General features: G+C 48.7%; 2 protein-coding genes across 4 annotated transcripts in view; one reads left to right on the forward strand and one right to left on the reverse strand.

Moving 5' to 3' along the window:
* DDX17 (DEAD-box helicase 17) overlaps positions 1-4,010 on the forward strand; it is a 23,764-nt gene extending 19,754 nt beyond the window's left edge. The window contains exon 13 of one of the 2 annotated variants that reach the window (XM_010389237.2): positions 1,020-4,010. In XM_010389237.2, the coding sequence (XP_010387539.1) occupies positions 1,020-1,525 (506 nt within the window). In that variant the 3' untranslated portion in view covers positions 1,526-4,010. The remainder of the gene's footprint in view (positions 1-1,019) is intronic. The other variant, XM_010389239.2, reaches the window with a different exon arrangement.
* KDELR3 (KDEL endoplasmic reticulum protein retention receptor 3) lies at positions 4,001-19,157 on the reverse strand. Of its 2 annotated transcripts, XM_010389241.2 has the most exons (5): positions 18,855-19,157; positions 12,994-13,094; positions 7,681-7,839; positions 5,972-6,224; positions 4,001-4,964 (listed from the first exon to the last, which is right to left on the reverse strand). In XM_010389241.2, exons 1-5 carry the CDS (start codon positions 18,943-18,945, stop codon positions 4,924-4,926), a joined length of 645 nt encoding a protein of 214 aa, XP_010387543.1. In that variant the 5' UTR covers positions 18,946-19,157; the 3' UTR covers positions 4,001-4,923. The 2 variants fall into 2 exon arrangements, with proteins under 2 accessions (XP_010387543.1, XP_010387542.1); XM_010389240.2 differs by lacking the exon at positions 4,001-4,964 and having other exon boundaries at positions 5,810-6,224.
* Between the last annotated feature and the right edge of the window lie 6,303 nt (positions 19,158-25,460).

Below are 25,460 nucleotides of genomic sequence, written 5' to 3' on the forward strand. Positions count from 1 at the left end.
TGTTGTTGTTTCTTTGAGACGGAGTCTTGCTCTGTCACCCAGGCTGAAGTGCAATGGTGCGATCTCGGCTCACTGCAACCTCTGCCTCCCAGGTTCAAGTGATTCTCCTGCCTCAGCCTCCCAAGTAGCTGGGATTACAGGTGCCTGCCACCACACCCGACTAATTTTTGTATTTTTAGTAGAGATGGGGTTTCACCATGTTGGCCAGGCTGGTCTCAAACTCCTGACCTCAGATGATCCACCTGTCTCGGCCACCCAAAGTGCTGAGATTGCAGGAGTGAGCCACAACACCCAGCCAAGACTGGTCTGAGAGTTAATGTGGTTGCTTTGGCAGGGCAGGGGCAGAGACAAGAGTCTCTCTGTGTCTCCCAGACTGGAGTGCAATGGCACGATCTCGGCTCACTTCAACCTTTGCCTCCTGGGTTCAAGCGATTCTCCTGCCTCAGCCTCCCAAGTAGCTGGTACTGCAGGTGTGTGCCACCATGTCCAGCTAATTTTTGTATTTTTTGTAGAGTACTGACCTCAAGTGACCCTCCTGCCTCAGTCTCCCAAAGTGCTGGGATTACAAGAGTGAGCCAGTGTGCCCCCGGTCATGGTTGCTTTTTTTAATACTTTCAAAAATGCTTAGTATAGTATATTAGGTTTACAGTTTTCCATACGGAGAGATCATTTTACATTGTTTAGTGGTGGGTAGAAACCGAGACATAGCAGCTGGATGTACAGTTGCAGAATATCGGAGGATCTGGGCTTCCTGACTCAAGGTTTCGTATTGTAACATTCTCAAGTAAAGGGCCTAAAAGGGTGAAAAGGTCTAGTGTCCTTTAATGTTTACTGTGCTTTTGAATGTGCCCCATTAAGTAATCAAATTATGAGTATATTTTTACAGTACTAATTTGGAGGCTAGCCAGCATAACTAAGTATCAAGGCAACATGCTTATTTTGTACCCAGTAGAATTTTTACATTGTTATGTTTAGGTTATACATTTGGCATTAAAAATTCCCTTGTATCTTCCCATTAGGTGGTCGTTCTCGTTACCGGACCACTTCTTCAGCCAACAATCCCAATCTGATGTATCAGGATGAGTGTGACCGAAGGCTTCGAGGAGTCAAGGATGGTGGCCGGAGAGACTCTGCAAGCTATCGGGATCGTAGTGAAACCGATAGAGCTGGTTATGCTAATGGCAGTGGCTATGGAAGTCCAAATTCTGCCTTTGGAGCACAAGCAGGCCAATACACCTATGGTCAAGGCACCTATGGGGCAGCTGCTTATGGCACCAGTAGCTATACAGCTCAAGAATATGGTGCTGGCACTTACGGAGCTAGTAGCACCACCTCAACTGGGAGAAGTTCGCAGAGCTCTAGCCAGCAGTTTAGTGGGATAGGCCGGTCTGGGCAGCAGCCACAGCCACTGATGTCACAACAGTTTGCACAGCCTCCGGGAGCTACCAATATGATAGGTTACATGGGGCAGACTGCCTACCAATACCCTCCTCCTCCTCCCCCTCCTCCTCCTTCACGTAAATGAAACCACTCAAGTGGTAGTGACTCCAGCAGACTTAATTACATTTTAAGGAACACTCTTTCCTTTTTTTTGCTCTTCCCCTTTTCTTTCTTTTTTTTCTTTCTTTTTCTTTTTTTTTAAATTTTTCTCCCCAACCATTGTGATTTGTCTTTTCATGCAGATTAGTTAGAATTCACTGCCAGGTTTCTTCTGCCCGCCAAAATGATCCAGTCTGTAACAACATTTTGTAAAAAAATATATATATAGAGAGAGAGAGAGAGAGCTGACTGGAAGAGATAAACTTCTTCCCCCAACTTCTTGCATGTTGAAGATATTTGAGCTATTTTTCATCTTAAAGAGTAAGGTATTAGGCCCTTTTGTGGGAGCCCATCTTTTGTTTTTTTCCAAGTTGGTGGGGAGGGAGGGAGGGGGAGGGCTGAATTGTTTTGCAGAGGAAGATGGCATCTGTGCTTTAAATTTCTCATTACTGGGTTAGAAAACAAACAGGGATTTCCCTGCACATTTTCTTTTGTGCTTTTAAATGTTTCTCAAGTTGGAACAGGTTTCCTCAGGCCTGTTTTGACTGATTGCTTGAGTGCATTTGACAGTTAAAAATCACTAATTGGTTTTATCTCCCTTTACACTCTGCCTTTCCCCCGCCCCCATTACTGAAAAATAACCATTTTAGTGTCAGGTTAGAAATTGAAATGCGGAGTCTTGTGTATCCTTTGAATTAAAAACCACAAGTGTTTATTGCAGTGGTTAAACTGTAGCATCTCAGCATCTGGGTGGAAGCTGCCTATATTTCCCAGTAAAACGGGGGACCATCTGTGAAATTAATTTTCTAGCCAGACAGCTGCTGTGAGCAAATGAACATAAATGCTCACTGGAAATTTACTAACCAGTTTTTATATTGACCTGCAGTGTAAAAAGCACATTTAATTATAAACAATATATTCAAAATGGGCAGATTTTCTTTTCAAACGCAGTGTAGAGCTAGAATAAAAACAACTCTTTGCCAGCTATTCTGCCCTTTTGGCAAAGTTACCTTGAACAAAGAATCTTAAGGGTTTATTAAGAACTCTTTATTTTTCCATACCCTGTTCTCTGCAGTGCTTTCTAACAGCTTCTGGGTGCAGATTTTCTTCGGCATCCTTTTGCACTCAGCTTATTACAGGTAGGTAGTGCTTAAGAAAAGTCATGGAGGACTAAAGTCTAAGTCCTTTTCACTTTTCCTCCATCTGAAGGTAGGTGAGTTCATCCTCTTCATAGTAATGCTGTTTTACCAAGACTTTTTATATAGCAGATGAACCCAGAAAGAATTTTCTGCTATTGTGTTCACTACAACAGGATAGAGACATCAGACAGCCCCAGAGACCCCTTTCAGATCTGATATGGGACTTAATTTTTATGCTGTTAATTTGTGTTCATTCACAATGCAGTTTAAGGCGGAAGGCTCCACTGCATTCTTTGGCTAAGGCCTGAATGCTTACTGATTTGTAAGATCTATACTCGAGGTTTTTGTTTTCCTTTTAAAATTCTTTAGGGAGAGAGGGATGGTTTCTGAGGGGTTCTGAAAGTATGATTCAATGTGCAACATACAGGTAGGTCTTCAGCATAAGCTGAAATATATGCATGTAAAAACTTTGACATCTTTTTTTTAATTTTCCACTTTCTTCTTTCTTAACTTTACTTCTCTTTTTGTCCCCCCCATCTTATAGAAGTTGAGGCCAAGGGAGGATGGTAGGCACAGAAGAAACATGGCAAACTGCCCTGTGCTTTCAAACCAAAGTGTTCCCCCCGACCTCCAATTTGTCTAAGCACTGGCCAGTCTGTTGTGGGCATTGTTTTCTACAACCAAATTCTGGGTTTTTTTCTTCTTTCTTTAAACATAGAGGTTCCACCACAAGGGATGCCCTACTCTCTCGCAGCTCTTGAAAGCATCTGTTTGAGGGAAAGGTCTCTGTAAGCAAGTGGTTATTTGGATTGCTTGCTTCCCTTTTTCCACCTGGGACATTGTAATCATAACAGTAAATTCCAAACTTTAAAAGCTATTATGGCCTGAGCACAGCTGAAATCTAGCAGAGTTTAACTCTTCTGCCTCCATGTCTGTCACTCATAATTCAGGTTCTGCTGTTGGCTTCAGAACATGAGCAGAAGAATCATTTTATGCTAGTTATTGCATTCATGGTTGAAACTCAACTTAGGGAAAGGGTTTCAATGTATTAAGCAATGGGCTGCTTCTCCCCAATCCTCCCTAACAATTCGTTGTGTGGACTTCTCATCTAAAAGGTTAGTGGCTTTTGCTTGGGATCAGTGCTCTCTATTCATGTTCTTGCTGGTCTCCAAACACATTCCTGTTGCATTAAGACTTGAAAGATTTGTAGATGTGTGATGTTCAGGCACAGGATGCTGAAAGCTATGTTACTATTCTTAGTTTGTAAATTGTCCTTTTGATACCATCTTGTTTTCTTTTTGTAGGTATAAATAAAAACACTGTTGACAATAAGGTGTGAGGTTTTATTGCTTAAAAATTCTCTGAATAGTTCAATGTAGACATCTTAAAACAGTTTTTGTTTCAAGACAAAGGTGGAGAATATTGGATTGACTGATTAGCACCTAAAACTGAAAGGAAAGTAGAATTGATTAAACTTAATACAAGAATTGGAATCGAAAACCCTAGCAGGATACCTAGTAGGTAAGGGTTTGGATGTATCTGTATCTGCTCATAAGTAAAACAGTGATTGCGCAAATGGTACTCACCTAAGTACCATTAGGTTATTGGTATTAAGGTACTAAGTGCAAGGCAGGTATCAGTCACAAGTTTGAAAAAATTCAAACCAATAAAAGATGAGGCACAAAACTCCTCCAGCCAAACCTGGTAAATTTGGTTTGCTTCTGGCCAGAAAGCAGTATGAAAGTGAAATAAGTCTCACTTAAAACTAGCTGTTACCTTTATATCTTGACCATCTAAATTTGGTCACCTACCTGGAAAGTGGAAATTCACAAGAGCGTACTCTTAATATTTTAACTGGTCTTTAGTTGGGACATTCTTAAGAGGAGGGACATTGTTCCAGATTGGGGTTGACTTCCTCATCATGAGTCTTGCCCTCGGGCCTTAGAGAGCAATCATTTATTTGATCTTTTTCATCGGTAAGGCACCTTAAGGTTTCTTGTTGCAGTCATGTTGAGGCACCGTATTTGTGCAGTTGGCCCAGGTTTTTATGACCTTACAATGAGTCTTTAAGGGCAGTCTATTGATGAGAAGGTCTTCTGGGTTGGATGATCAAGTTTTGCTGAAATCCACACTAAGCATTTTTCTGGTTTTAACATTTGATCCCAAATGGATAAGTTGCCAAAGAGAACATTCAAAATAGTTTCCTTCATGTGCTTGTTAAGGCATAGACTATCTCAGAGGGTCCTCAGATTGGCATTGGAAGACTTAACTTCTTTCCCTTAAGGACTGGAAGAAAACGGAGATGAAATGAGAATACCATCTGATGAAAGGACTGCTTTATAACTTGGTGCATGATCTTAGTATCATCTCTTAATGGCCGGCTTACAGTCTATGTTTGATTGTTAAAGCAAAGGGGGAGTCTTCATCTCTGATTGACTATGGACCTGCTGATCCCCGACTTGGTTACTGGCACCCCTCCTCGCAGCTGTAAACTTAGTGGTTGGCCTCAAATTGTCTATTGTACATCTCATACAATCCATCAGCAGTCCCTCTCAAGTCCCAGAACTTGTGTCCACATCTCTTTCTACCTAGAACCTTTTCCCTGAACAACTGCAACTGCCCCATAGCTACTCGCTGTACTTGGACTGCTTTTTACCCTACATAGCAGCTAGTGGATTGGGTTTTTTAATGACACAATAGCCGCCCTTGGCAATCAGAGCATAGTGCAAACCCTGGCCTATCAGGTGCCAGGTCAAGCTTGTCCAACCCGTGGCCCAGGATGGCTTTATGGCCCAACACAAATTTGTAAACTTCCTTAAAACGAGGTGTTTTTTTTGTTCATAAGCTATCATTAGTGTATTTTATGTGTGGCCCTACACAGTTCTTCCAATGTGGGCCAGGGAAGCCAAAAGGTTGGACACCCCTGCCCTATGTGAAACTGGTCTTGGTTGACCTGTTATCTCCAGGTTTATAGATTTGGACCCCGCTAGCCTTTTTGTCCATCACACCAAGCTGTTGCCTTGGGGCTTGTAATAAGTTCTGGAATGTTCTTCACTACTAACCAAGTATTCTGTCAAATGTCATCTCACAGCTGTCTTGCATAGTACACATAACCTATTGACCATATTTTGATGGCATTTCTTTCTTGAAAATATTTGTCTTGCATTAGAACACAAGCACTGTGAATGGCAGAGACTTGATTGTTCATGTCTGTATCTGCTGGAATACTTATTGAATGGATGAGTAACTCCTTAGGCCAGTGCCAGCATCAGTGCTATTATCCCAGGACCTACCTTTGGTCACATACAAGTAGAAGAAGTCACAGTAGAAGATGGTTTGTACTACTCCAGACACCACTGCGATTTGGTCATAGAAATTCTCGGTCTGGTACCGCCTGATCCAGTTAGCCAGGTAGAGTGCCCGGTACAGACCCAGAAAGAACAGGTAGTGAGTAGTAATGGTCTCAGCCTCTCCAGTCTTGCTGATCATGAAGAGCTGGGGCAGAATAGCCACTGACTCCAGGTAGATAGAGAAAGTCCAGAGGATCTGAGCCAAAGAGAAAGCGGACAGAGACTGAGCAAGACCAAGAAGAGGCCCATCTCTTTAAAAGAACATAATTACTAAAACAATAGCTTGCTGGGGGAAGAGGTACAGTAAGGGGGAAAAAACGTTCTCAATAAAAATTGTATTTTAATCAGTTTAACTTACCATCTCTAGGTAAATATAAGGGTTTTTTTTTTTTTTTTTTTCAAATTTTTGAAAGATTTACAGTATACTGCTTTTTTCAGTGTGGCATGAGCATTTATATAAAAAACTACTTTTAGTTGTTTTTTAAAGATAGGGTCTTTCTGTGTCATCCAGGCTGGAGTGCAGTGGCACGATCATAGCGTCCTGCAGCCTCGACCTCCTAGGCTCAAGCGGTCTTTCCATCTCACCTTCCCTAGTAGCTGGGACTACAGGCATGTGCCACCAAACCTGGCCAAAAATAACATTTTTTTTTTTTTTTGAGATGGAGTCTCCAGGCTGGAGTGCAGTGGTACGATCTCGGCTCACTGCAAGCTCCGCCTCCTGGGTTCACGCCATTCTCCTGTCTCAGCCTCCCGAGTAGCTGGGACTACAGGCACCCGCCACCACACCCGGCTAATTTATTTATTTATTTGTATTTTTTAGTAGAGATGGGGTTTCACCGTGTTAGCCAGGATGGTCTCAATCTCCTGACCTCGTGAGCCACCGTGTCTGGCCAAAAAGAACTTAAATGATAGTTTCATAGTATAAAATCATAAATGAAGCCACAATTTCTTAAAATCTAGTCATGTTGCCAGGCTCACACGTATAATCCCAGAACTTTGGGAGGCCGAGATGGGTGGATCACTTGAGGTCAGGAGTTGGAGACCAGCCTGACCAACGTGGTGAAACCCTGTCTCAACTAAAAATACAAAAATTAGCTGTGTATGGTGGCTTGCACCTGTAATCCCAGTTACTCGGGAAGCTGAGACAGGAGAATCACCTGAACCCAGGAGGCGGAGGTTGCAGTGAACTAAGATCGTGCCACTGCACTCCAGCCTGGGCAACAGAACAAGACTCCATCTCAAAAAATAAATAAATAAAGTCATGTCCATAAACACCAGCATCAGAATCTCCCAAGATGCTTGTTGCCTGCAGATTCATGGGCCACAGTCCAAACTTACTGAGTTGAAATTTCTGAGCCTGGAGTGTGCTACAGGTATTCAGGGATCTGCTAATCATCTGTTGAAGAGAAGGTCTCAACAGCCAGAAGTAGGGCTGTGATACCTGCTTGGTTTATGGGCATCATGACTATTTAGATGTGCTCATTTCCAAGTAAAGCATTGTAAATAGCTTGTCAATTTCTTCTCAACTTATAACTGAAGGATACATGAGTAATGGTCACAGTTGTAAGCAGAAGGCAAGCCCAGGGTCTGGAGGGAAGGATATGGGGAAACATACTACCCTTTGAGAATTGGTACTCAGTCCCTTCCCTTACCTCCAGCGGAGTGAAACTGTAGTTTTCAAGGAAGGAAAGGCCAATGACTGGGACCAGAAGAAACTCCAGGCGGAATGTGTCATTCTCACTGTCAAAAGTTTTACGAAATTTCCCATATATCATGTACACTGTAACATAGGCACAGAGGAGAAAAACCACCTAAAAAGGGAGAGAGACATGGGAATCTATGAAGTCATTTCCCAGCGTATTTACTAGGCTCCTAGCCTACCAAACCTAAGGGTCAGTGTTCTGCCATAATGTAACATGAAGAGGTTAAATGTGTTTGCAATTTCTCTTGGGTCCAGTTGCCTAGAATTTGAAGTCAACGACCCTTTCACTAAATAACTCCATGCTTCTATACCGGGACTGACAGTGCTACCATGAAGAGTCAAAGGTGCCCTTGTCGTCCCCTTCAGTTGTGGAACACTAGGCGAAACAGGATTGGTGTATTTCAGGGGATTTCCCAGAGGCATTCCAGGGCTGTTGAAACGATTTTAAAACAATTTTCTGGATATGCATCAGTGACTTCTGAGCATTATTCCACAAGGACTAGCATCTTTATTTTGTTTTTAAGGTTGCCCAGTCTGGCCTCTAACTCTGGGGTCGGGTGATCCTCCTGCTTCAGCCTCCCTAGAAGCTGGGACTACTTATGTGCCTGCTAACATTCCTTGAATTAACTGACCATTCCTCCCTCAGAAAAGCTCTCCATCTAATCACAGTAGCTGTCCTCTAGCATATAATGATTTCATTTTGATATAGCCTCTAACCTTCCAGGCCAGCAGTTCTCAAACGAGTATGCATCAAAACACAGATGCTGGCCGGGCACGGTGGCTCACGCCTATAATCCCAGCACTTTGGGAGGCCGAGGCTGGCAGATCACCTGAGGTCAGGAGTTTGAGACCAGCCTGGCCAACATGGTGAAACCCCATTTCTACTAAAAATACAAAAATTAGCCAGGTGTAGTGGCAGGCACCTGTAATCCCAGCTACTCGGGAGGCTGAGGCAGGAGAATCGCTTGAACCCGGGAGGCGGAGGTTGCAGTGAGCCGAGGTCACGCCATTGCACTCCAGCCTGGGAGATAAGAGTAAGACTTTGTCTCAAAACAAACAAACAAACAAACAAAAAAAAACCCCACAGATGCTGTCTCTTCCCTTGCCCCAAGAGCTTTTGATTTCATAGGTCTGGATGGACCTGAAAGTTTGTATTTCTTTCTTTTTTTTTTTTTTTTTCTGAGATGGAATCTTGCTCTGTCGCCCTGGCTGGAGTGCAGTGGTGCAATCTCGGCTCACTGCAACCTCCGCTTCCTGGATTCAAGCGATTTTCCTGCCTCAGCCTCCCAAGTAGCTGGGATTACAGGTGCCCGCCACCATGCCTGGCTAATTTTTGTATGTTTAGTTTCACCATGTTGGTCAGGCTGGTCTCGAACTCCTGACCTCATGATCCGCCCGCCTCGGCCTCCCAAAGTGCTGAGATTACAGGCGTGAGCCACCGCGCCCGGCCTTAAAGTTTGTATTTCTAACAACTTCCCAAATGACGCTCACGCTGCCGGAGCAGGACCACACTGGCCTAGAACACTCCTATTTGTAGTCCTATTTGTAGTTATTTCCTCGAAACAATCCTTTTTTCTCTAGAATGAGGCACACATTCTGTCGCCAGAGCTCCATGTGAGCATGTTCATTTTAACCCGTGATCACATGCTTTGTAAATGTCTATGTACAACTCCATCTCCCCTCTAAGAGAGGACTCTGGCCGGGCGCGGTGGCTCAAGCCTGTAATCCCAGCACTTTGGGAGGCCGAGACGGGCGGATCACGAGGTCAGGAGATCGAGACCATCCTGGCTAATATGGTGAAACCCCGTCTCTACTAAAAAAATACAAAAAACTAGCCGGGCGCAGTGGCGGGCGCCTGTAGTCCCAGCTACTTGGGAGGCTGAGGCAGGAGAATGGCAGGAACCCGGGAGGCGGAGCTTGCAGTGAGCTGAGATCCGGCCACTGCACTCCAGCCTGGGCGACAGAGCGAGACTCCGTCTCAAAAAAAAAAAAAAAAAAAAAGAGGACTCCATGGCAGGGTCCACCTCTTAATCCTCAGCTCCTAACTCAGTCCCTGGCACAAAACAAATGCTGGAATGAGTGAAAGAGGTGATCAATTTTTCATTTCAGAAATATAGAAACTAGCCTCTTTGAGCTTCCTAGAGCTCATTCAGCTATGCCAAGGCCTGAGTCTGCTGTCTCTGCCAGGAACGCCCAAGGCTGACTTCGGCTGAGAAATGAACTAGGCAGGTGATGTTTGATACATGTGTGAACGAACTTAAGTAGATGGTGATTTCCAGTCCTCAGATTCACATTCACTAAATCTGAATGAGTTCAACACCTCACAAGTAACAGCGCTCCTTCACTCTACCAACTAGTAACAACATGCCTGAAATCCCAAAGGGATGTCTCTGATATGGAAGAGAAGGACAACCCGCTTTGGTTAAATATTTTCTAGGTGCTGTATGTTATCTCACGTGATCTTCTCAATAGCCCTGCAAGACAGAACTCCCCCATGGAGCCCTTCTTTCTTAGAAATAAGACTCCTAGGCTGGGCGCAGTGGCTCTCGCCTGTAATCCCAGCACTTTGGGAAGGCGAGGAGGGCGGATCACAAGGTCAGGAGTTTGAGACCAGCCTGGCCAACATAGTGAAACCCCACCTCTATTAAAAATACAAAAATTAGACAGGCATGGTGGTGCATGCCTGTAATCCCAGCTACTCAGGAGGCTGAGGCAGGAGAATTGCTTGAACCTGGGAGGCGGAAGTTGCAATGAGCTGAGATCACGCCACTGGCACTCCAGCCTGGGCGACAGAGGGAGACTCTATCTCAAAAAAAAAAAAAAAAAAGGCTGGGCGTGGTGGCTCATACCTGTAATCTCAACACTTTGGGAGGCCAAGGTGAGCGGCTCACGAGGTCAGGAGACCATGCTGGCTAATATGGTGAAACCTCGTCTTTATTAAAAATACAAAAAAAAAAAAAGCCGGGCACGGTGGCATGCATCTGTAATCCCAGCTACTCAGGAGCTGAGGCAAGAGAATCGCTTGAACTTGGGAGGCGGAGGTTGCAGTGAGCCAAGATCATGCCACTGCACTCCAGCCTGGGCAACAGAGCTAGATTCCGTCTAAAGAAAAAAAGCCAGGCATGGTGGCAGGCACATGCCTGTAATCTACTCAGGTGGCTAAGACATGAGAATAACTTGAACCCAGGAGGCAGAGGCTGCAGTTAGCGAAGATTTCGCCACACCGCACACCCACCTGGGTGACAGAGGGAGACTCTGTCTCAAAAAAAAAAAAAAAGGTGGGGGCTGGGTGTGGTGGCTGCGGTGGGGTGGCTCACACCTGTAATCCCAGCACTTTGGAAGGCCGAGGTGGGCAGATCACGAGGTCAGGAGTTTGAGACCAGCCTGGCCAACATAGTGAAACCCTGTCTCTGTTAAAAAAAATACAAAAAATTAGCCGGGTGTGGTGGCAGGCACCTGTAATCCCAGCTACTCAGGAGGCTGAGTTAGGAGAATTGCTTGAACCCGGGAGGCAGAGGTTGCAGTGAGCTGAGATTGCGCCACTGCACTCCAGCCTAAGCGACAGTGCAAGACTCCATCTCAACAACAAAAAAGAAGACTCCTAGTTGAGCATGAAAATTCCAGAACTTTGGGAGGCTGACACAGGCAGATCGCTTGAGCCCAGGGGTTTGAGACCAGCCTGGGCAACATGGCGAAACCTTGTCTCTACTAAAAATACAAAACAATTAGCCAGCCATGGTGGTGCGTGCCTGTAGTCCCAGCTATTCAGGAGTCTGAGGTGGGAGGATCCCTTGAGCCTGGGAAGTTGAGGCTGCGGTGAGCCATGATCACACCACTGCACAAGAAATAAGATTCCTATTAGACATTATCTAATAGGAATCAACTAAAATCTACATTTTGGCTGGGCGCGGTGGCTCACACCTGTAATCCCAGCACTTTGGGAGGTCGAGGTGGGTGGATCACTTGAGGTCAGGAGTGTGAGACCAGCCTGGTCAACATGGAGAAACCCCGTCTCCCCTAAAAAGACAAAAATTAGCTGGGCGTGGTGGCAGGCGCCTGTAGTCCCAGCTACTTCAGAGGCTGAGGCACAAGGCAAACTCCTGGCTTGAAACCAGGAAGTGGAGTTTGCAGTAAGCTGAGACTGCGCTGCTACACTCCAGCCTGGGCAACAGGCAACAGTGAGACTGTCTTAAAAAAAAGAAAAAAGGTATGTCCTTTGATCTTTACACGGCTGGTTCCTTGTCACTAAGCTGTCAGCTTATATGTCATCTCTTTGAAGAAGCCCTGACCACACTCCCTAAAGTAGCTCTCTAATCCTTCTCTATCACCTAAACCATTTTTTTTTTTTTTTTTGAGACAGGGCCTCGCTCTGTTGCCCAGACTACAGTGGCATGATTGTGGCTCACTGCAGCCTTGACCTGTCAGGATCAGGTGATTGTCCCACCTCAGCCTCCTCAGTAGCTGGGACCACAGATGAGCACCACTACGCCCAGCTAAATGTCTTAAATTTTTTGTAGAGGCGGGGTCTCACTACATTGCCCAGGCTGGTCTCAGACTCCTGAGCTCAAGCGGTCCTCTCGCCTCAGCCTCCCAAAGTGCTGGGATTACAGGTGTGACCCTTTATTGAATGTTTAATATATGGCAGGGTTTTTTACATTTACATTTATTATCTCATTTAATGTTCCCAACCAAACCCTCTGAGCTAATGGTATTGTCCTTTTATTTATTTTATTTTATTTTATTTTATTTTATTTTATTTTATTTTATTTTATTTTATTTTATTTTATTTTATTTTATTTTATTGTTTTGAGACAGAGTCTCACTCTGCCGCCCAGGGTGGAATGCAGTGGTGCGATCTCGGCTCACTGCAACCTCTGCCTCCGGGTTCAAGCAATTCTCCTGCCTCAGCCTCCCGAGTAGCTAGGACTACAGGCATGTGCCACCACACCCGGCTAATTTTTTGTATTTTCAGTAGAGACAGGGTTTCACCATGTTAGCCAGGATGGTCTCCATCCACCCGACTCGGCCTCCCAAAGTGCTGGGATTACAGGCATGAGCCACCGTGCCCGGCTCTGTCCTCATTTTTGCATGAGGACACTGACATACAAAGAGGCCCAAGATGAGGTCATGCAGCCACTAAGCAGCAAAGTCAGGATCCAAACCCTGGTCGGCCTGGCTCCACACACTGAGTTTCCAAGCAGGCCACCTCACAGTGTGTGAGGGCTCGGTGGCCTCCCCCGACCATCATCACCCAGCCCCTCACCTTCATTACTGTGTTGTAGATGGAGATGAAGTTGGTGAACAGGTCCAGGTATCTGGTGGTGAAGACGAGAGCAAAAAGGATCTGGCTCTTCCCAGAGATGCCTGTGGCCAAGGGTAGACAGGAGACAATGACGACACAGACTCCTAAGCCTTCCCACCCTCAAGAAGTGCACAGCCTGGAGCTGGGGAGGCCTTCAGAGTGTCCACTCCCACTCAAAGACCTCCTGTCCAGGGCACTGTCGCTCCCTAAGGGCCAGGAAACTCACCCTTCCCATCAGATCACTTGAGTCCTTGTTCCTCTCATTAAGCTGTAATCTGTCTCCCAGTCTCCAAATAAAGACACGAACACCAAGTTCCCAGTCCCCCTGCGTGTGCCTGCCTGGGCTCTTGCTCTGGGGAGGATGTCGGGGGTGGTGTGAGTCGGGCTTGGTGGGGGTTGTTGAGGCATCTCTTCACTCCACCCCCAGAGTTCCACTGACAATCCCCAAAGCTCAGTCTTAGGGAGAACAACTCACTGACTTTACAAGGTGTTGATTCACCAGGGAGACCACAGCAGGCAGAGGAGGTTCAGGGCCAGGGGAGCATTCTATTTTGTTTTTCAAACTGTAAGATTTTAAAAGCCTTTTCTTTTTTCTTTCTTTTTTTTTTTTGAGATGGAGTCTCACTCTGTTGCCCAGGCTGGAGTGCAGTGACGTGATCTCAGCTCACCACAACCTCTGCCTCCCAGGTTCAAGTGATTCTCCTGCCTCAGCCTCCCAAGTAGCTGGGATTACATGCGCCCACCACCACGCCTGGCTAATTTTTGAATTTTTAGTAGAGATGGAGTTTCGCCAGGTTGGCCATGGCTGGTCTCGAACTTCTGACTTCAGGTGATCTGCCCACCTTGGCCTCCCAAAGTGCTGGGATTACAGGCATGACCCACTGCGCCCAGTCAAAAAGCCTTTTTTCTAGTTACAAAAGTTATGCCTATATTTACTCTTTGCAAAACAAAAATCAGACAATATATAAAGATGCAAAGACAGAAATATCCCAAAACCCTAGGTTCATCCTTGCAGATCTTTGTGAACATGTACACACATGACACCTATGTGTACACATATGATGCACATGCATGCACTGAGTTGACAAAAAAGGTTTCATAATCTCCATGCGGTTTCTTCCTTTTTTATTTTTTCTTTTTAGAGACAGGGTCTTACTCTGTCTCCCAGACTGGGGTGCAGTGATGCAATCATAGCTCACTGCAGCCTCGATCTCCTGGACTCAAACAATTCTACCTCAGCTGGGAACTGTAGACACAAACCATCAGACTGGCTAATTTTGTTGTTGTTATTATTATTATTATTATTATTATTATTATTGTAGAGACGGAGTTTCACTATGTTGCCCAGCCTGGTCTCAAACTCCTGGGCCTGAGTGATCCTCCTACCTTGTTCTCCCAGTGTTGGAATTATAGGCGTGAAGCACCACGCCCAGTCTAAATGCTGTTTCTTGACCTACTTTGGTCTCTTTCTTTTTTTAACTTTTTATTTTGAGAGAATGTTAGATTTACAACAGAGTTGTAAGGACAATACAGAGAGTCCCATATATCCAGCTTCCTCTAATGTTAACATCGTATTTGGGCCAGGGGTGGTGGCTCATGCCTGTAATCCCAACACTTTGGAAAGCCTAGGAGGGAGGATCACCTGAGGTTGGGAGTTTGAGACCAGCCTGACCAACATGGAGAAACCCCGTCTCCACTAAAAATACAAAATTAGCTTGGCGTGGTGACGCATGCCTGTAATCCCAGCTACTTGGGAGGCTGAGGCAGGAGAATCGCTTGAACCCAGGAGGTGGAGGTTGCAGTGAGCTGAGATTGCGCCATTGCACTCCAGCCTGGGCAACAAGAGTGAAATTCTGTCTCAAAAAAAAAAAAAAAAAATCATATTTAACGACAGTACTTTATCAAAACAAAGAAATCAACATCAGTAGAGCACTGTTGACTGAACTCCAGGCTTTATTCTGATTTCACCAGTTTTCCCACTGCCGCCCTTTTTGCATTCCTGGGTTCTGTCCAGGAATCCATGCTGCATTCTGTTGTCATTCATGCTCCTTAGTGTCCTTTGGCCACTTTTTTTTTTTTGAGACAGAGTCTCACTCTGTCACCCAGGCTGGAGTGCAGTGGTGCGATCTTGGCTCACTACAACATCTGCCTCCTGGGTTCATGCCATTCTCCTGCCTTGGCCTCCTGAGTAGCTGGGATTACAGGCGCCCACCACCATGCCCGGCTGATTTTTGTGTTTTTAGTAGAGATGGGTTTTCACCATGTTGCCTAGGCTGGTCTCGAACTCCTGACCTCAAGTGATCTGCCCACCTCAGCCTCTCAAAGTGCTGGGATTACAGGTGTGAGCCACTGCGCCCAGCCAGCAGTCTTGGTTATCAGATGGAAGAAACAGTATATATATAGGGTTTGGTTTAACCCGTGGTTTCAGGCATCCACTGGCAGTCTTGGAACATATCCTCTGTGGATAAGAGGGAACTACTATAGTGTCTGATTCAGGTCTGGTTCCCCTGTACCCGTGAACTGTGCCTTCTCTAACCACTCCTCTGGTTCCAGACATTTGGGGTGGGAGAACATGTCTTTTTCTTTTTTTGTGAGACAGGGTCTCACTTTGTCACCCAGGCTGGAGTACAGTGACACAATCACAGATCACTGCAGCCTCAACCTCCCCAGGCTCGGATGACTGTCCTACCTTAGCCTCCTGAGTAGCTGGGACTACAGGCAAATGCTACCATGCCCGGTTAATTTTTATATTTTTTTCTAGAGACAAGATTTTTGCCATGTTGCCCAGGCTGGTCTCAAATTCCTGGGCTCAGGTGATCCTCCTGCCTCAGCTTCCCAAAGTGCTGGGATTACATGCGTGAGCCACTGCACCCAGCCTGGGGGAACATTTCTTTTTTTTTTTTTTTTTTTTTTTTGAGACGGAGTCTTGCTCTGTCGCCCAGGCTGGAGTGCAGTGGCCAGATCTCAGCTCACTGCAAGGTCCGCCTCCCGGGTTTACACCATTCTCCTGCCTCAGCCTCCCGAGTAGCTGGGACTACAGGCACCCGCCATCTCACCCGGCTAGTTTTTTGTATTTTTTAGTAGAGACGGGGTTTCACCGTGTTAGCCAGGATGGTCTCGATCTCCTGACCTTGTGATCCGCCCATCTCGGCCTCCCAAAGTGCTGGGATTACAGGCTTGAGCCACCGCGCCCGGCGGGAACATTTTTAATGAGCAAGAAGGAACACCCCTGAAGTCCCTAACATTCTGGAGAACGTGCTGGCTTGAGGGCGAGCCTGGGTCTCACATTCCTCACCTGCCAAACAGCCCCTCATGCAGAGTGGCAGGACCGAGGTGAGGAATATACAACGCTCAGTGAGAACCTGAGTCCCTTTGGGGGGCCTGGCACGCGTGCACGTGCACTTGCCGAGGTGAGGGGGACAGTGGGGCTGGCAGTGGGTAATGAACCCCACTGGGGGAGGCCATACTGACCCGAGGCCAGCTCTGGGATGGCGTGATGTTCATCTCGCTGAATCCTCACACAGACTTTGCCAGAGAAGCCCTCGGCCCCACGTAGGACAGTCTGGGAGGTAGCCCTAGTGGGGGATGCTTGGCCACCCGCATGGGCCTTCCCCTACCCCTCTTTTCTCTTCATCCTCAGCCTGCCAGGCTCCTGGGTTTCACTCACATTTTCCTTAGCGCTTTGGGAACCCTGCTGATCTTTTGTTTTGTTTTGTTTGTTTATTTGAGACTGAGTTTCTCTCTTGTTACCCAGGCTGGAGTGCAATGGCATGATCTCGGCTCACCGCAGCCTCTTCCTCCCAGGTTCAAGCGATTCTCCTGCCTCAGCCTCACGAGTAGCTGGGATTACAGGCACCCGTCACTATGCCCAGCTAATTTTTTGTATTTTTAGTAGAGACGGGGTTTTGCCGTGTGCCAGGCTGGTCTTGAACTCCTGACCTCAGGTGATCCGCCCGCCTTGGCCTCCCAAAGTGTGGGATTACAGGTGTGAGCACTGCGCCCGGCCCCCTGGTGATCTTGAGCACAATGGTTTTCACACTTTTGAAAAGAATCATTTCCACCAGGAAGCTGCACATGGAGACCCAGGACACAGGACAATGTGAGCCTAGACTGGCCAGAGTCCCTCTGGGGTCCACTGAGCACAGGTGGACCCCACTGCCAGGGGCAGCCCTCACTCCCAATTGACAAATGGGAAAACAGAGTCCCAGGGTCACACAGCAAGTCAAGGAGAGGAGCAAGAGTGAAGCTCAAGTCTCCGCCCTTTGGGACTGGCTCTGCTGAGGTCATCCCCAGGCCCTGCCTCCATCCAGGCACCTCACCTCTGATTTCTCTCTGCGCACGCACAGGCCCATCCCTGCCACCCAGCTGCCCTTTTTTTGTTCCCATAGTATTCACTATGGCCTCTAACAAACCATGTCATTTGCTCAGTTTCCTAGGACTATTGTTTATCGATGGCTTTCTACCACTAGAAAGTCAGCTCCACCATTTGGCCGGGCATGGTGGCTCACACCTGTAACTTGAGCCCAGGAGTTCGAGACCAGCCTGGCCAATATGGCGAAACCCCATCTCTACTAAAAATACAAAAATTAGCTGAGTGTGGTGGTGGGCATCTGTAATCCCAGCTACTCAGGAGGCTGAGGCAGGAGAATAGCTTGAACCCGGGAGGCAGATGTTGCAGTGAGCCAAGATTGCGCCACCGCACTCCAGCCTAGGGGATAGAACAAAACTCTGTCTCAAAAAAAAAAAAAAAGGTGGGCGCAGTGGCTCACACCTATAATCCCAGCACTCTGAGAGGCCGAGGTGGGTGAATCACCTAAGGTCAGCAGTTCAAGACCAGCCTGGCCAACATGGCGAAACCCTGTCTCTACTAAAAATACAAAAATTAGCAGGGTGTGGTGATGGGTCCCTGTAATTCCAGCTACTCAGGAGGCTGAGGCAGGAGAATTGCTGGAACCTGGGAGGTGGAGGTTGTAGTGAGCCGAGATCACGCCACTGCACTCCAGCTTCAGGGACAAAGCAAAACACTGTCTCAAAAAAAAAATAAAAAAGAAAAGAAAGTCAACTCCACCAGGGCTGGGCCTCTGCTGTCCCGGCTGTATTCCAGGTGCCCAGCAGTGTCTGGCAGACAGCGGCCAGGTACCAGTGTCCCCTCTTGGTTATGGTTGCTCACTCCGTTCAGGGCCCTCAGCGAAAGTGCAGGGATAGGTCAGAGCTGATTCTCCCCTCACCAGGGCCTGCTGCTCCGGGTACCCCACTCAGCATTCCTGGCCACCTCCCCTGAGGAAGAACCTGAAGAGACACCGTCTCTGTACCTGTCTCTCCAGAGACCTCAAACCCAAATGGCCTCCAGGCCTAGAACCACTTCCTCTGCACCGTACTGTTGTTCATGTCTGCACCGACCCCCACCCTGCCAGACCTCCCCCAGCTCTCTGTGCCTTCTCTCTCAAAGGTGGGCCGTTTCCTGAGTGCATACCAGCTTCTCCCCTCAATCCAGGGTGGAGGGAACAATGGGTGTAACTGGTGGGAGGGAGGGGTTGTGACCTCCCTCATACCCCTCCTCTTCCAACCATCAGTGACACTGCCAACCTGAGGGGGCGTCTGTGCAGGAACAAACCCACCCTCCTCCCATCATCTCCAGGGGTCCTCCTTTGATTTTATACAACTTTACATTATTTTTGGAAGTGGAGCTCTGCAAAGTTTCAAGGATCCCCATGCTGGAGTCCCCACCCTGAGCAGACACCGTGGAGCGCCCTACCCTGCACGCAGGGGCATGAGGCTGGCCAGAGAGGGGGTCCCGCACCTCCCTGCCCGGCGTCCCTCACCCGTGCAGCACTTGGACCTCCAGATCTTCCCCAGCAGCAAGATCATGGCCAGGAGGTGGCTCAGGTCGCCGAGGATTCGGAACACGTTCATGGTTCGGCCCGTCGGTCGTGCGCCCGCGCCCAGCAAACTTCTAGGAAACTTTCTAGTGGGCAGGGCGGCTGCCACGTCCCCGGCCCTGGTCTCTAGGTGCCTTAGAGCCCTGCCTGCGCCTCACAGCTATGCGTTCGCACCCGCCGTGCCGCCGCCCACACACTCTTGGCCGGGCGGTGACGTGGCCAGGGCTGCCGCCGGCGCAGGGTGGGGAGCCAGGAAGCGGCGCGGCCCGGAGTTCCCGCCTCCCGCCCATCCCAGCGCCCGGCTCCCGGGCGGGGCGGGGCGGCCCGGTGACGTAGGGGTCTTCTGACCTGCGCCCGGCTGCCGTGTGCGCCGGGTGCCCGCCACGACCCATGCCGCCCATGCCCCAAGTGTCCTCTGCCTTCCCTCCGCAGAAACCGGAGGCCTGCCACCAAGCCCCTGTCTCTGCCTCAGTTTCCTCATCTGTACACAGGCCCCATAACACTGGTGCCAGCGCTTGGCAGGAGCCAGCACGTGGGAGTGCCCTGTGGGGCGATCCCTGCTATTGTCCTCATTTTCCCAGAGCTGGAGCTCCCTCCTTGGGAGGGTGGGGTGGGGCGGGGCCAGCCGAAGCGGAGTCCCCACCTCTGTCTGTTAATTTGGATGTCCGCACAGTCGGGACCCGACCTTGCTGCAGGTGGACAATGGTAATGGCACACCACTCAGCAGCGGAATCAGACTGACCTCAGCTGCAGCCTGGGTCGGTGGGCCTTCCCTTCTCTAGGCCTCAATTTTCTCACCTGTAAAATGGGGTTGTTGTGAGTAGGAAGGAGGTCAAGTTGGTCAGGGAGATTCAGGGCCCTCATTAGTGCCTCCCTCTTCTTGGTGTTACTAGGATATTAAACAGGGACACACAGGCCAGGAGAGACCCGGGAGGGCTGAGCGGCAGGAAGGGTGGGGAGTGAAGGGCCCCCTGGTGGGAGGGAATCCTCCCAGAGCTGTGTGGTCTGAGCAGGTCCACCACCTTCTCTGGACATAAGTCTCTGCATCTGAAAGAGTGGGCCAGGTGAGCTGAGGGCCCTTAGCCTCCCCTCCTTGACCTGAGTAAGCCCTCCTCCCACTCAGGGCCCTCATCTCTCTCTAAATAACAGACCTCCTCCTCTCACTCCCACCTCCTGCCACAGATAACCAGAGAGGCTTTTCCATGACAAATGTATTTACATAGAGATGGGGGTCTCACTATGTTGCCCAGGCTAGTCTCGAACTCTTGTGCTGAAGTCATCTGCCTGCCTCAGCCTTCCAAAGTGCTGGGATTACAGGCATAAGCCACTATGGCCAGCCCCTTTTCTGTGATAAAAATCTGTCACTCCAGTGATTTTTTCATGACCCCTATGCCCCCTACTTTCCCTACTTTGACTCCCAGGGAAAGGCAGTCCTTTTTTTTCCTTCTTCTTTTTTCTTTTCTTTCTTTCTTTTTTTTTTTTTTTTTTTTTTTTTTTTTTTTTTTTTTTTTTTGAGACAGAGTCTCACTCTGTGGCCCAGGCTGGAGTGCAGTGGCACAGTCTTGGCTCACTGCAATCTCTGCCTCCTGGGTTCAGGGGATTCTCATGCCTCAGCCTCCCAGGTAGCTGGGATTACAGGCGCGTGCCACCACACCAGGCTAATTTTTGTATTTTTAGTAGAGATGGGGGTTTCACTGTGTTGGCCAGGCTGGTCTCGAACTCCTGACCTCAGGTGATTCGCCTGCCTCGGCCTCCCAAAGTGCTGGGATTACAGGCGTGAGCCACCGCGCCCAGGCAAGGCAGTCCTTTGAGACCCCAAATGCAGTCCAAAGACCAGTAGCATTGCTACTGTTTGTTGGGAATGCAGAATCTCAGTCCCTCCCCAGGCATTCCGGGGTGAATCAGACTCTGATGTGCACATGAATGCCCTGGGGACCCTGTTTAACTATAAAGTTCCAAAGGCACTCATCTAAACAACACTGAGGAAGCCCTGGTGGCCTCATTCCCATTTTACACATGGGGAAAGCGAGGCAGGGAGGCTAAATAACTTGCTTGAGGTCACACAGACACTAAGTAGTCCTGTAGCCCGGATTCCAACACACGGTCTGCCATGAAATCACTACCTTACACTGTGGGTTGCCATGGCAGGTGATGAACACCCTGTCACGAGAGGTGGGTGAGCAGCGGGTGGGAGCTCATTTGTCGGAGATTCAGCAGCGGGCCCTCCTGCCCTACCTAGCAGAGAGGTGGTTATCATAATGGCCATCAAGTATTGAGCATGGGTGCCAAGCATGGGTCAGGCCTGTTACTCAGGTTCTTTCCATCAATAGGCACGCGGTTCAGTGGCCTTCAGAGACTCGCTTTGCAGGGGATGGACCTTGAGGTCCAGGGAGGTGAGATGCCTGGACCAGCTCCCTCTGGGAGGAAGAGCCAGGCGCTCATCCCTGGGCTGTGGCAGGTTCCAAACGGCCCTTCTGTTCCCCGCTCCCCTCCAACCCTGCCCAGATGCCTCCCTCTCAGCCAGTGCCCAGAGAAGGCGGAGGCTATTTAAATCCCTCAGGTGTGGCTGCGGTTCTCTCTGCCCAACCAGCTGGCATTTCCTTCTCAGCGCCCACCTCCTCCCCAAGCCAGGGAAAAGCACGTGCAAGTGCCATTTGGTGAAAACATCTGTCCCCCTGGGAAGCAGCCCCCACTGTGTGTGTTGCGGGGGAGGTAGGGTTGGAATGAGGCTGGATCCTCCCTTTCCCTTTATTTCCTCAAGACCACAGGGAACCTGGCCAAGGCCAGAGACGATTTGAGGAGGGACAGTGGTGCTGGAGGGGAAGAAACCCAAGCTGGATGGCTCCAGGGGCTAGACCTTGTCCCAGGCCTGCCTCTGTGGCCTTGAACCTGCCATGTCCCCTCTCTGGGCCTCGGCTTTTTCATCTGCTAAATGGGAAAAATAAAGACAGAAGTAGGCCAGTCACGGTGGCTCACACCTGTAATCCCAGCACTTTGGGAGGCAGAGGCAGGGGGATCACTTGAGGCCAGGAGTATAAGACCAGTCAAGGCAACACAGCAAGGCTTGTCTCTACGAAAAATTTAAAAAACAGAAAATAAAACAAAGAATAACCGGGCATCGTGACACAAACCTGTGGCTCCAGCTACTTGAGACGCTGAAGCAGGAGGATCGCTTGAGCCCAGGAGTCGAATGCTACAGGGAGCAATGATCACATCACTGTATTCCAAACTAAGTGACAGAGCAAGACCTTGTCTCAAAAAGAAAAAAATAAAAAGAGGCTAGGTGTAATCTCAGCACTTTGGGAGAACAGGCAGGCAAATCTCTTGAGCCCAGGAGTTTGAGACAAACCTGGGCGACCTGGTGAAACTCTATTGCTACAAAAAAAAAAGACAAAAATTATGGCCAGGAACAGTGGCTCATGCCTGTAATCTTAGCATTTTGGGAGGCTGAGGTGAGCGGATCACCTGAGGTCAGGAGTTTGAGACCAGCCTGACCAACATGGTGAAACCCCATCTCTACTAAAAAGACAAAAATTAGCCGGACTTAGTGGCATGCACCTGTAATCCAAGCTACTTGGGAGGCTGAGGCAGGAGAACTGCTTGAACCCAGGAGGCAGAGGTTGCAGTGAGCCAACATCAGGCCCTGCACTCCAGCCTGGGTGACAGAGCGGGACTCTGTCTCAAAAAAAAAAAAAAAAAAAAAAAGACAAAAATTAGCCAGGCGTGGTAGCACATGCCTACAGTTCCAGCTTCTTGAGAGGCTGAGGTGGGAGGATCACCTGAGCCTGGGAGGTCAAGGCTGCAGTGAACTGAGATCACGCTCCTCTACTTGAACCTGGGCGTGGGTGACAGAGTGAGACCCTGTCTCAAAATGAAATGAAGTATTGCAGGTGCGTAGTCATTGCTTTTTGCATCCAGTTTTCCTGATGTGCCTACTAAATGGATACTATGTCCTCATTTTACAGATGAGGAAATCGGGGCTCAAATTTGTCTATTGCTCCCCAAAGTCACATGGCTCTCCTCTCCCCAAAGTCCTACCGCTCTGTCCTCAGTAACGAGCCCCGCCTCTTTCGTGTCGACTCGGCTCCCAGGTGGAGACTTTTCAAAGCTTCCCATGGAGAAAAGGGGAAATCTTTACTCATGGAAAACATTTGGCTCTAGCCCCTGCCAGCACTCTGGCCACCTGCACGGTCATTCACTATCTGTCCCTGCTGCTGGGTGGATCCCGGCAAGTCCCTCACGTCTCTGAGCTTCAATTTCCCAACATTCAAAAATGTGCCTGCTGCAGAGGAAAGCAAAGAGGGAAATTTCCTTTAGCTCAAAGAGCAAGGACTGTTTTCTTCTCCCTAACAAAGCAAATTCTACGTTCAAAGTCAGATGTATGGGAGAGAGAATGGGGCACTTGCTCAAATATTTTTTTAAAAATAGGTATATATAATCTCTCTTGCTCGCTCTCTTTTTCTGCTCCTAGCCCTTTCTTATATTTCACCACTGTTTGGAATATCCTGCAAACTGCCTCCAATTCTGTGTGGAAGGAAATAGGGGTGTAAAGTGAAAATCACTCCACTTAATCGGCTCTCTCACCGGGCAGGGGCCTGGAAGGAAAGCTATGTCCCGGGTTTCCGGGGCTCCCCTACAGCTTCCTCTAGGCCGCTAAGTCTTCCTCTGGCCTAAGCGAGTGGACGCTCCCCCGTAGAAGGAATGACCTCTTCCCAGGCAGCCCCTGAGGTCCCGCCCGCCCGGAGGCGCGGACGAGTCCATTTCCTAATCGAGCGCGGGGTAGGCCCAGCCTTCCTCTCCCTGCGGTTCCACCCCAGGTGTTTGGGAAGCTCTTTCCCTGGCTCAATATCTTTGGAGTGACAGGAGGCAGGGGCAGCGCGGGCCGCATTTTACTGAGACACCAAGGGTACAAACACCAAGGGTCAAAACCTCTCTTTTAGTTCCAAGCACATTTACCGAAGACCAGCTGGGCACCAGGCGCCTCGCGGGTTGAACTTAGGTGCAGCGTCCAGGAACCTTTCTGGTGCTGTGGGAGGCGGGTGCCTGGGCACAGACTGGACCGCACAGAGGAAAAACGGCGATCACTCTGGGTTGGAGGGAGTCCCTGGGAGGATTGCTCTTAAGGAAGGCTTTAGGGGAAATGATGCTCTAGTGGGCTTTGGAGGGTGAATAGGAGCTTCCCTCGGAGACAAAACCTGGGGGAAGAGAGGAGAGTCCCCAGTAGAAGGTACTAATTGCACAAAGGCGCGGAGATAAGACAAGGCCTGCCCCCGCCCCCAGTGCCTTTTACTTGTACCATTATTTATTATTATCATTATCATTATTATTATTTTCAGACGGAGTCTCACTCTATCACCCAGACTGGAGTGCATTGGCGCCATTTCAGTTCACTGCAACCTCCACCTCCCGGGTTCAAGCGATTCTCCTGCCTCAGCCTCCCGAGTAGCTGGGATTACAGGCGCCTGCCACCACGCCCGGCTAATTTTTTGATTTTTAGTAGAGGCGGGGTTTTGCCATGTTGGTCAGGCAGGTCTCTAACTCCTTACATCAGGTCATCCACCTGCCTCGGCCTCCCAAAGTGCTGGGATTACAGGCATGAGCCACCGCGTCCGGTCTGTAGAAGCCAACGAAGGGAAGAAGGAAGAGATGAGCGTCAAGGTCTAGACAGATGAGTTAGACCCTCAAACTCCACCACGTAAGAGCTGTCTGAATTTAGAATCTCTCTAAGTTACAGTGTTCAAATCCTTAACCTGGGTATAAACCAGGTTTATACCTAAATATCTTTTTTTTTTTTTGGAGACGGAGTCTTGCTCTGTCGCCCAGGCTGGAGTGTAGTGGCGCGATCTCTGCTCACTGCAAGCTCCGCCTCCCGGGTACAAGCCATTCTCCTGCCTCGACCTCCGGAGTAGCTGAGACTACAGGCGGCTGCCACCACGCCAGGCTAATTTTTTGTATTTTTAGTAGACACGGGGTTTCACTGTGTTAGCCATGATGGTCTCAATCTCCGGATCTCGTGATCCACCCGCCTCAGCCTCCCAAAGGCTGGGATTCTTAGCTGGGATTACGGGCGTGAGCCACCACGCCCGGCCAAAGTTAGCTAAATATGTAAAGTGATTTGCAAGATATAAACCACGCAATGCACGTCACCTCAGCTCCTTGTTTGTCTTCAGAGCCAAATGAGGCCCAAAGAGGGTCTGCTAGAGCAGAGAGGGGCAAAAACCGACAACTCCAGGGTTTCAGATGGTGACTTCTCCCTCACCCGTTTATTCCTGAAGATGTGAGACTTCTAGGGCCTGGAAGTCTTCTGTGTCTTGCTCACGGTGGTGGTAACACGAGTTTTATGAGTATGTCTGAAAAATTAATCGAGCTGTACCTTTTTTTTTTTTTTCTAAGAGACGGGGTCTGGCTTTGTTGCTCTGGCTGGAGTAGGAGTGCAGTGACAGGAATGATAGCTCACTGCAGCCTCGAACTCCTGGGCTCAAGCCATCCTCCTGGCTCGGCCTCCCGAGTAGCTGGGACTACAGGTGCTCGCCACTACACTGTTATTTT

Source organism: Rhinopithecus roxellana, chromosome 13 (assembly GCF_007565055.1).
Source record: "Rhinopithecus roxellana isolate Shanxi Qingling chromosome 13, ASM756505v1, whole genome shotgun sequence".
Classification (NCBI taxonomy): Eukaryota; Metazoa; Chordata; class Mammalia; order Primates; family Cercopithecidae; genus Rhinopithecus; species Rhinopithecus roxellana.